The sequence below is a fragment of the Lepisosteus oculatus genome, chromosome 27 (assembly GCF_040954835.1).
Source record: "Lepisosteus oculatus isolate fLepOcu1 chromosome 27, fLepOcu1.hap2, whole genome shotgun sequence".
NCBI lineage: Eukaryota > Metazoa > Chordata > Actinopteri > Semionotiformes > Lepisosteidae > Lepisosteus > Lepisosteus oculatus.
This window is the reverse complement of record NC_090722.1, coordinates 4216245-4226987: the sequence shown is the minus strand read 5'-3', so window position 1 is coordinate 4226987 and position 10743 is coordinate 4216245. Positions and strand designations below refer to the sequence as shown.

At 51.6% G+C, this 10743-nt stretch overlaps 1 protein-coding gene across 6 annotated transcripts; it reads right to left on the bottom strand.

Annotated features, from left to right (window-relative positions):
- Positions 1 to 1977: 1977 nt before the first annotated feature.
- Positions 1978 to 8764, bottom strand: nudt17 (nudix (nucleoside diphosphate linked moiety X)-type motif 17). Of its 6 annotated transcripts, none has more exons than XM_006641814.3 (8): positions 8069 to 8761; positions 7682 to 7804; positions 6596 to 6779; positions 6250 to 6275; positions 5019 to 5111; positions 3726 to 3824; positions 3489 to 3625; positions 1978 to 2530 (listed from the first exon to the last, which is right to left on the bottom strand). In XM_006641814.3, the coding sequence occupies exons 1-8, from the start codon at positions 8141 to 8143 to the stop codon at positions 2356 to 2358; spliced, it is 912 nt and encodes a 303-aa protein (XP_006641877.2). In that variant the 5' UTR covers positions 8144 to 8761; the 3' UTR covers positions 1978 to 2355. The 6 variants fall into 6 exon arrangements, with proteins under 6 accessions (XP_006641877.2, XP_069041194.1, XP_015192151.2 ...); XM_069185093.1 differs by having other exon boundaries at positions 7760 to 7804; XM_015336667.2 differs by lacking the exon at positions 1978 to 2530 and adding an exon at positions 2537 to 2733 and having other exon boundaries at positions 8069 to 8763.
- Positions 8765 to 10743: the final 1979 nt, after the last annotated feature.

The following is a 10743-nucleotide window of genomic DNA, read 5'->3' as shown; positions in this document are numbered from 1 at the left end:
CGATGGTGGTGGACGGAGCCAACCAGTGCCACAGTACGATGACAGAGGACACTGTGGTTTAAGAGGTGTCCATCAAAGGTGGTGTTCAACCAATGGCCCGCTGACTTGGTCATTAAAAACACCACGGTGTTCCATTCCACCCCAGGTTTGCACAGTCAGGAGAAAAGGATGGGCTTGAACACCTGAACACCGCTACACAAAGGGCGGTGGGTGTCTGAAACAAGCTGCCCCTCCCAGGTGCGTTTCTGAAGCAAACTCAAATAAAAATACCATCAGCCTCATGAGCAAAAGGGACCGATTGCCTGTAGCCATTGTGTGCTTTTGTTACCCTGATAAACAAAACGAGAAACACACCGCTGTGTTGTTCGCCCAATAGGCCCTTATCTGTAGGAAAATTGCTGTGCAAAGCTGAGCTGCAAAACAGATCAGTGTTTGGCCTGCAACCCATCGCATTAACAGACTGCCATTGTTTGATCAAGTGGCCATACGCCCATATAGCGCGCGTAGCGCACACCTGGGCAATAGGGAGCTAAGGGCAGAATCACGTGGGGCCCTAAAAATCTCCATGCACACCTGCGAGCAGCTCTGTGGGCCTGCCTGGCACACCCCGCGTTTTGCATTATCATCTGATTCTCACGCTAATCTAAAGCACACAGGTCCGTGACTGACAAAGACACCCCTCACTGAGTGGAACGCAAGAGCTGTGGGAAAAGTACATTGCCTGCAACAGGAGCCCACTTGCTGAGACCCGGCAAATTGTAAAAACTCTAGAATAAACACTTCATATCAGAAAAAAAAAACCTAATCTACTCCAATGTGATTATTCCTGCTTGATATGAGTGCTTGAGGTCCCACAAGGTCCTGGCTCTGAGCATCCTGGAGTCATTGTGTTATTCCAACCGATCAATTACCGGCTGGTTACTGAACCGATATATTGATTGACTCAAACCTCTGCAAGTTTTTTTTTCCCTATTCCAAGGTTGGAGGTCGTTAGTTAATTAAGAAATGCTCTAGTTAAGTAGCAATCACCAACACGTTAAACGGAATACAACTGGTTAAGACAATTAAGGGATGGATTGTGTAACGGAGAGCTCAGCAGGAATGAAGGCCAGCAGAAAAACCAGCCGTGTTACCGGTGGACCAGTAGGTGGCGATCTTGTCTCCACCTTTCTACAAATGACATCTTAAATCAAGGTCTTAATTACTCGGCCGTTAAAGATTCCATGGCTCTGTGCATGAAAGACAGGGTGCCCACACCTGCGTCCTGGCCTGAAGTTTCCCCCCTAATTCAGCTGGGGAAGCAGGTTTGTCCTCCCGATCAGTAGGGAGCAGTGGGGCTGCTGAGTGTCACCCAGCCATGGCCTCTACAGCCCCAGGATCCTCTGGGATAAAAATCACTACTAAATCACCACTTAAAGGCGCTGACTCATGGGCAGTGTGGTGGTTCTGTGGCTCAGGATCTGCACCTGGGGCTGGAAGGCTGCTGGAAGGTTCGTCGCCCGCAGCCGGCAGAGGAATCCTACTCCGGTGGGCCCCTGAGCAAGGCCAACTGGTCCAGAGGCGCCGTATAAATGTCTGACCCTGCGCTCTGACCCCCAGCTTCTCTCTCCTCCTCTGTGTGTCTCATGGAGAGCAAGCTGGGGTCTGTGAAGACAAATTCCAAATACAAGAAATTGTATATGGCCAATAAAGCGATCTTAAATCTTATAACCCTCAATCCCTCGAAGGCATGAGCGATAACATTTACAGAGCTATGGTACAGTGCAGTGGTGTCGTACACTGGGCTGCAGTGCCCCCTATTGGATCTCACAGAGTACTGCAGCCTGATCAAACAACCAAGCCCAAGTGGAGCCGGCAGAAATTTTAACCAGAAAGAGATGAAACGATGTAACATTTGATAACGTTGAGGGCAGGTTTATGTGGCTACGGAATACACGCTCAGATAGCCTACAACCAGATCAATAGCAGGAGCCATCCTTTCGTTACCAGTTTCATTTCATTTTTAATGGTTTCTTAATTCCCCCCAGTCGGATCGTTTTTTAAATGCACACACAACAGTCTCTTGAACATCTAAATACAAACTTGCAGCCATCTTCCTCTGAGGTTTCATGAAACAAAAAAAGAAAATTCCAGATGGTTTCTCACAGAAAAAAAAAAAGTTCTTTTTTTTCCCAGGAACCATAAATGTTGGTGGGTAAGAATTCACATGAGCTTGCCCTGAACGCCGAGGTCAGGGTGTGCCGCCGGAATCTCACAGGCCTGTCCCGTCACGAGAGAGACTGCTCACGTGACCCACAGGTGCTCCAAACTGGTTTTTCAGCACCACCGAGCCCCTCGGATGTTGGGGAGCCCTGGTCAGCTGGCTGGGGGCTCGTCTCCCCCCAGGGTGTCGAGCCACAGCTCCAGAGCGAACTTAGTGCCGGTGCTGACCCGCTCCAGGTCCCCGCCCTGCGCGGGCGCCCGGCTCAGCAGCACCGCTGTGGACAGAGTGGACCTGAAGAGCTCCCCCGCGCTGGACACCTCCCAGACCCTGGAACACAGAGCACACACACGGAAACCACAGTGACGCCCCGAAACTTCACCCTCTCCCACTGGGAGCAGGACGGAGAAGAGCGACCCGCCTCATCCCCAAGAACTGAATCTCTTTAGTCCTGAACTGGGAGGAGTAGGAGGAGGTTCCGAGGGCACTGGAAATCCGGGATGCAGTCACACGTGGGGTGTCAGGTAGGATGTCTGGGTTTCGGAATACAAAACACTCCCTTTTGTCAGTGGTGCTTCAGTGCACTTCTCTCCAAGTCCTGCCTCGCCTTTGGCTGCTGTCTGTCTATGGTTCAACAGCCCTGCACTGCCCCTCACTATATATAGCCAGCAGCTACATCACCCTGCAGCTCCCAGCTGGCAGCCCACTGGAGCAGGTGTTAGTGAGGCACTCACCCTGCCGTCTGTGTGGGTACTAATGCCCCAGTATAGTGACGGGGACACACTGTATATACTGCATATACTGTAGAAAAGGTGCTGTCCTTCCGATGAGATGTAAAACTGAGGTCCTGACTCTCTGTGGTCATTACAAATCTCAGGGTGTTTCTTGAAAAGAGTAGGGGTGTTACCCCGGTGTCTTGACCCAATTTCCCCCAGGTCTTTACCAATTATGGCCTCCTAATAACCCCCCTCTCTGAACTGGCTTCATCACTCTGCTCTCCTCCCCACTGAGAGCTGGTGTGTGGGGGGCGGGCTGGCGCATCATCCAGGTGGGGCTGCACACTGGTGGTGCTGGAGGGGATCCCCATGACCTGTAAAGCGCTTTGAGGGGAGTGTCCAGAAAAGCGCTATAGAAGTGTGAGGAATTATTGTTATTATTTACTGCACTGGAGTCATCATGGCAGACAAGGAAACAGGCCTGGTTCTGCCTCCCTGGGAGAACCCATGAAGAACACGCAGACACAAACACACAAGCTTTGCAGACGCACACTCCAGCAGGGGCTTCATACCCGACTGTCGGGGGCAGGTGGGCCGGCAGCTGCCCCAGGCCGTCTGCCCCGTCCACAGAGGCCACGATGGCCCTGGCCAGCACAGCGTCCAGCCACACACAGCCGCTGACCTCCTGGGGTTCGGGCCTCAGTCTCGCCTGAGGGAGACAGACAGAGCGGTTCAGGGTTCGGGGACAGAGCAAGCTCGCACCCATCGAGCTGTGATGGGCCAGGAGGAAACACCTGGCCGAGACTCACCTGGAGCTGCAGGTGCGTGCGACAGCTGCGCAGGAGCAGGTAGGTGACGATGTGGTGTCGCTGTGGCAACCCCCTGGTCAGCATGGGTGGGTACACGGACTGGAGTGATTTGGGGGAGGGGGGGGGGGTTTGAGACAAACAGCACAAGATAACACAGAGAATCAGCACTGCTGAGTTATCACCTGCACGCCTGTTTTCTGATCACCTCGGAGCGGATCCCAGTCGTGATTCCTGCTCTCTCCACCCCTCAATGCTCCCTCCTACCTCTAGTCCCTCGTCTCTCCCGACTCCCGCTTGCTGCTCGGCGACTGTTCCCCCTGGCTCCTGCCTCTCTATCTGGTCCTAGTCCTCAAGCACACAGCCTCCTGCAGACATCAGCACCTGAACACTCCCGCCTCGGCCCCACTGCCTCTCTGCTCCTCTTCAGTGCCCATCTTATCTCACCGCACCAGTGACCCCTGATCACTGTGGGCCCCAGCACCCTGTGGGCTCTGGTACTCTGTGGGCCCCAGCACCCTGTGGGCTCTGGTACTCTGTGGGCCCCAGCGCCCTGTGGGCTCTGGTACCCTGTGGGCCCCTGTACCCTGTGGGTTCTGGTACTCTGTGGGCCCCTGTACCCTGTGGGCTCTGGTACTCTGTGGGCCCCTGTACCCTGTGGGCTCTGGTACTCTGTCGGCTCCAGCACCCTGTGGGCTCTGGTACTCTGTGGGCCCCAGCACCCTGTGGGCTCTGGTACCCTGTGGGCCCCTGTACCCTGTGGGCTCTGGTACTCTGTGGGCCCCAGCACCCTGTGGGCTCTGGTACCCTGTCAGACCTGGTACCCTGCACTGCTTGGCACCTCCTTCATGTTATTACACTGAAGCCAGGATTACCACCGCTATAATTTCTCACGCTACCCCGTCATCCAGCTGTTTGATTATTCTCTGCACATTCTACATATATTATTCAAGATCATTTATTCTACACCTGTACTGTATGTCTAATTTGCTAGGGCATGTTCCAAGACAAGCTTTAATTAAACCACACTGCTTACTGCAGTGTGAGCCGACAATGAAACTGCTGTGCCTCACTGGTTCATTGGTTCTGTCCTGGAATCATTTAAAAGCTTTCGCTAATTGGCCTTAGAGAAATCCATTACATTCATTCAGAGCACCGGTCGCAGTGACAAAGCTGCAGGATCTGCATGGAGGTCGAGCCCCTTTCAGCTCACGAGAGATGCAGAACTCCTCATCTTCATCAGTTGCCGACGCCACCCTCTGCTTCCCTCCTCTCCCTTCCGGTGCGCCCACCTACCTCCCACAGTCCCAGCAGCCTGCAGGAGAACTCGTCCGGGCCCAGCCACAGTCCCGTCTCCTCTCCCAGCTCCCTCAGCCCCGCGTCCAGCAGCTGCAAGAGGTGCACACAGCCCCTGCCGTCAGCTGCTTTCTCTTCGGGTTTTCTGTCTGTCTTCCGAGACCGGTTCTTAAAGCTCGGGTCACAAACGTCATTGACGACAGAGAAAAATTGGACAAATTCCGAACTGAGCACAAAGTCGTGAACGTTGTGAAAGCACTGTAAGTCACCATGTCCTTGCAAAGCCCTGGTTCACAAGAACTGTGACGTGAAGCAGCCCTTCCTGCTCACTAGTCACTCTAATGACTAGCGTACTGTGATGTCCGAGCGAGTAAGTACAGGCTGTGCAGCACATATTTCACCGCAGAAATGTTCCAGCATGACCTGCAGGCAGAGTTAACAAAGAATTTCCATTTATCAGCAAAACCGTCTCAAAGTCAAGAGCAATATTCCTCTTGGATTAATGGAGATGTTTTCACAAGCCTGCTTGTTTACAGTGTAACAGGGCTGCTTCGCCTCAGCGGAGGTTTTATTGCCTCATTCTGAATCACAGAACATGACAGCAATATGGCTCGGCGCATACCTGGACATTAAATCTATTTTGTGATGTAAGAGGCTAGGAGGTTTTACAAGTTACTAGGAACACTTTATGTTTTATTGTGGTTTGAAATGCTGTCAACAATGTTGATTCTTTCAAACCCTGAAACATAAAAATAGATCATAAACCACAAATCATCAATCTTCTAACCACTTCTTTCAAGTCAGGATCAAAGTGGAGCCGGAGTCTATCCCAGCAAGCAACGGGACGCCAGTCCGACGCAGGGCAGACAGAGACAGACATGGACATGGACACGATCACAGCAGGGCCAATGTGATCAAAAACCATTTCACCTACGAGCATCTCTTTGGACTGTGGGAGGAACTGGAGGAAACCCCCTGGAACCAGTGAAGAACATGCAAACTCCACACAGACAGCACCTCAGGCCCAGAACTGAATTCCTGGCTTCAGCGCTGTGAGACAGCAATGCCGGCCACTGCCCCACCCAGCCGCCCCAGATGGAAACTCCCGATTAAAAAAATTGGGGAGCAGGAGAGAGAATATCTGCATTAATCTTATCAAGCGAAAGGGGGGCGGCTGGGCTGTATCGATGCTGCCAACAGCACGGCTATGATCACACACAAAAGCCTTTACCTTCTCACCCAGCTCCACATGGCCGCCTGAAAGACAGAGAGAACAGCGCTCAGTCCAGCTGGGCACAGGGGCACCCCTCCTCCTGGGTTTTCTTCTGATTGTTACAGTGTGTGGATTTTGTTTTTGATATTAGGTGTAGCGAACAGTATACGACCACGAGCTGGAAGGATCGCACAGTCTCCACGCAAGATACAAACTCACAACCTCCCTGCCCAGAAGGGGATGCTCCCACTGCAGATGAGAAGCTCTTATATATATGCCATTCCTGCTTGCAGCCAGCAGGGGGCAGATGCTGAAACAGTAGCGGGCAGTCAGTCTGTGCCAGCTGTGCCAAGCTGTTCCCTACCTGGGGGCACCCAGATGTTGGGGAAGATGGTAAGAGGGGCTGCCCGCCGGGTCAGCAGGGTCTTCCGATCGGCAGTCTGCAGCAGGACGGCCACGCCCACGTCCACCCCCCGGGCCTGGACATCCGACGGGAGGGATGCGGCCTCGGTGGCGGAGAGGCACTTGAAGGGGCAGAACGGAGCTCTCTGGAGAGAAAGAGGGCATCTGTTGCATGCTCCCACAACCCTTTGTGTAAAGAAGTGCCACCTGGTCTCAGTTTTAAGTGGAAGTACATTTAAAACCAAGAGCAGGAGGCACCACTTTACGCAAAGGGTGGGGGGAGTGTAGAACAAGCAGGCCAGCCATGTTGAAGAAGCTGATATCCTGGCTTACCCCAGGAAACATCTGGATGAGATCCTGGGATCAATTAACTGCTAACTACTAGATGGGCCAGATCTCATTTGTAAACTTATGTTCATATTTGGATATTCAGATCTGGGGTTCCGAACAACAAGGTAAACAGATGTCTTTGCCTTTTCTTAAAAACCTGTTGAATCAGACCCCTGATTGCTTTCTTCTGCACAAGTGTGTGCGTGAGACCTCCCACCCTTTCTACGTGCCGCCCAGTGTAGCTGTCGTCTTTTGGAAAATACAGAAGTGTGCTCACAATGATCAATCAATGAGCTTTATTCCTTGATTTTCTTTTGTATTTGCTGTCCAGCTTTCCCAATCAAGCCATCCACGTCAAACTGCTATTCTTAAGGATGGATAGCGTTGGATTGGGCCAAGATAATGACACAGAGCACAGCTGGGAAGAGCTCCTTGTCCACACTGGGCTGGTGAATCTGTTTCGCTCACAACTTTATACAGCACAATGCTCATCGATCAAGGGCCTGACAGCTGCTCTTTCTGCCAGAAGACGACCCAGATCTGGAAATCTACAGTTTGACCCAAACACTGCTTACTACCCGGGCGACTCCTTTCCTCATTCGGCATCCCAGCCCTTGAACTGGGCTTTGCTCTCCGAGTGTCATTAAGAGGGAAAAGGACGGTCTGTTAGCACGATTTCCTTCTCTGTCCCCGACCCAAAGGCGGGAGAGCCACTGACCCGGAGAAGGACCCGGCTGGCCCCCTCTCTCTCCCCCGCCGACAGCACGAAGTGCTGGCCCTCCAGAGAGCAGCTCACCTCCACCTGGTCGGCATGGCAACCCGAGAGCGCGCCCGTGATGCTCTGGGAGACACGAGGAGGAGAGAAAGGGAACATTACAGAAGGGGGGGGGGGGGGATTGGAGAAATAGGGAGCATTTGCAAGCGGTACCATATTTTTGTCCTAAAAATTTACCCTAAATTAATTGGCTCCAACCATCTTTTTACAAATCTTCCTGAATCCTCACGTTTAATTACTACAGTTGAGCCCAGCCTTCTAATCGTCTATGCCGAGATGTGCACCGCAGCAGTTTTGCAGGAATGACCCGAGGCGCCCGGGGTTACACACCTGAACGAACCGGGCGCACTGGGGCAGGCGGTTCCCTTCCGCCAGGTAGACCAGGACTCTCTTCGCGCTCGCCATCGCCCCCTGCTGGCAGCACAACACGTGTTTTTTTCCCGGCCCAGGAGATCACAACAGATTCGGTCCCGGCTGCCGAACAGAACCCCACCGCTGCACTGCAAATTCCTGCTTCTGGGACCCAGCAGAGTGAGTCCGGAACCTACCGGTGGGTCCAATACAAGTGTGAACGCAAACCGCCACACGGAGGCTCCAGTGAAGACTGCCCCGGTGCTATCCCGCAGCGCCCCCAAACCCCAAATGCACCGATATTTTTGTCAAACGCCTGTGATGTATCGTCGCAATTCCCAGAATAACTCTCTGATATTTTAAATAACACCAGCCCTTACTTCAGAAGAGGGCTGAGTGCAACGAATGTGCTCATTGCAGACCTTATACGATCACGTCGGCTAGCAAGGCGCTATTTTAAATGCCGTGCAAAAAAAAAAATATTCTGCAGCACACATTTGGACAGACCACATTTCTAGACGCTCAAATTCGGGATGGGAGGTCACGTTTTCCCGAATAATCCATTGACACCCCCCTCTTCTGCTGCGTTAATTCCTCAGGAGTTACAGAAGGAATTTGCACTCGAGATCAACGCACAGGAACCAAGTCGGCGTGGCTTCCTGGTTCCTGTCGGCGATAAGGGATTCGTGTAGGAAATAGCGACCTCTGCCGTCCGCCTGGGGAATAGACGAGTTAAATGAACAGCAGCTCATACTTGACATTCCCGGCCGGCGCCCATTGACTGTCCAGCTGAGTCTCACAGCGACCCGGAGCCGTGCTGGACTCAGCGTCTACTCGCACGCTCATGTTAATGCAGAGATGATCTCTGGGCTTCTTCGGAATGAGAGGAAAATACATTTAAAAAGGAGGACAGCAGGCACTTTAATCTTTTTACAGGCGGGGCTGCGGAGTCTACAACAACCTCCCAGCTGTATTCAGAGCTGATACCCTCTGGCAGGAGTGTCTGGGTACTGGTCCTGAAGAGCCCCAGTTAAATTAAGTCATTTATAGGTCATTTAAAATGAAAAACTTCATAATCCTCAGGCCTCAAGGACCCGAGTTCTCTCAAATGAACAGACAGCTTGCTTGATTCATCAGTAGCTCACAGGGGTTGCTAGATTTAAGAAACAGGTGACCTCTCAGACTGACTGGACCAGGGCTCCCCAAGACCTGGGCTGAGTACCCCCGTAAGTACGTGGCTGCGTCAGCATGCGTAGGCTGCAAAGGAACAAGTAAAGGTTTAGTCCATGCTAGAAAGAAAACAGACACAACGTTTCAGCTGTGGAGCCTTCTTTGTGTCCACAAGATGCTCTGCAGCCAAAACGTTGTGTCTGTTTTCTTTCCCGCATGGAATAAACCTTCACTTGTTCCTATTGGAACATGTGAAACTACACTTTAATAGTAAAAGGGAATTTTGTCTAAGGGAGCAAATTCTTATGAGGATTAATATGAGGGCTCAAAGTAGTGACAAGTGACAAATGACAAATGCCTAGACTGTGATTGACAGTATATTGGGTAGCCAATCATTGACTGATTGAAATTGACTGAAAAGCACTTCTTGGTCAGCCAATCACACCAGGGTATTGAAGACACATCTCCCCTGTCCAGCCAATCACACCAGGGTATTGAAGACACATCTCCCGGGCAAGCCAATCACACCAGGGCATTGAAGACACACACACACACACACACACACACACACACACACACACACACACACACACACACTGGCCAGCTAATCACACCAGGGCATTGAAGACACACACCCCCTGGCCAGCTAATCACACCAGGGCATTGAAGACACACACCCCCTGGCCACAGTGAACCCATGACAGGGGCAGCTGGGATATGTTGCTGATAGGAAATGAGATGTAACTATCCAGTGCAATCACAATCAGAATGCATTTTCTTTCATTTGTAGCAAATACATTATCAGTTGGAGGTGACCTCTGTTACCAGAATTATGAAGTCAAGGGCATGAAGCACAGCACTCTTGCATCATAATCCACCCTTTTATAACTTCAAATTGGTGATTGATCTTTGATGTCTCCATCAAACAACCAGTTGGGTGTGTTTTACAAGACAAGCAAGCAGGTGGCAGCAGAGCACAACGGCAGACATCAGTAGTAATGTAGTGCTTTACTCAAACAGCTCTTTTCTGGACACTCCACTCAAAGCACATTACTTTACTTTAGGGCCAGCGCTTACAGTATGTATATAGACAGGCATCTTTTCATCTGAATCAGAGAGGATTGATGTATTATGTTCTTATGGAGATTACCAGTCGAGCCATAGGCAGACCTGGAGTGCTGTCTGTGTGGAGTTTGCATGTAATGGGGATCCCCTCCACCAGCACCAGTGTAGAGCCCCACCTGGATGATGCGCCAGTCCGCTCCCCACACCAGCTCTCGGCTCTCAGGGAGGAGAGCAGAGTGATGAAGCCAGTTCAGAGAGGGGGGTTATTAGGAGGCTGTGATTGGTAAGGGCCAGGGGGGGAATTTGGTCACGATGCTGGGGTAACACGCCTGAAGCCAACATATGAGAATGCACTTGATCCAAAGCAATTTTAAATTATTTTATGGAAAGGGATAAACGTGCAAAAAACGTAAAAGTTT

Coding starts and splice junctions, on each gene's coding strand:
- nudt17 (XM_006641814.3), bottom strand. CDS start 8,143: ATGGCGAGCGCGAAGAGAGTCCTGGTCTACCTGGCGGAAGGGAACCGC. Junction 6,276..6,595: donor CAACATCTGGGTGCCCCCAG/GTAGGGAACAGC, acceptor TCTGTCTTTCAG/GCGGCCATGTGGAGCTGGGT. Junction 5,112..6,249: donor ATGTGGAGCTGGGTGAGAAG/GTAAAGGCTTTT, acceptor CACCTCTTGCAG/CTGCTGGACGCGGGGCTGAG.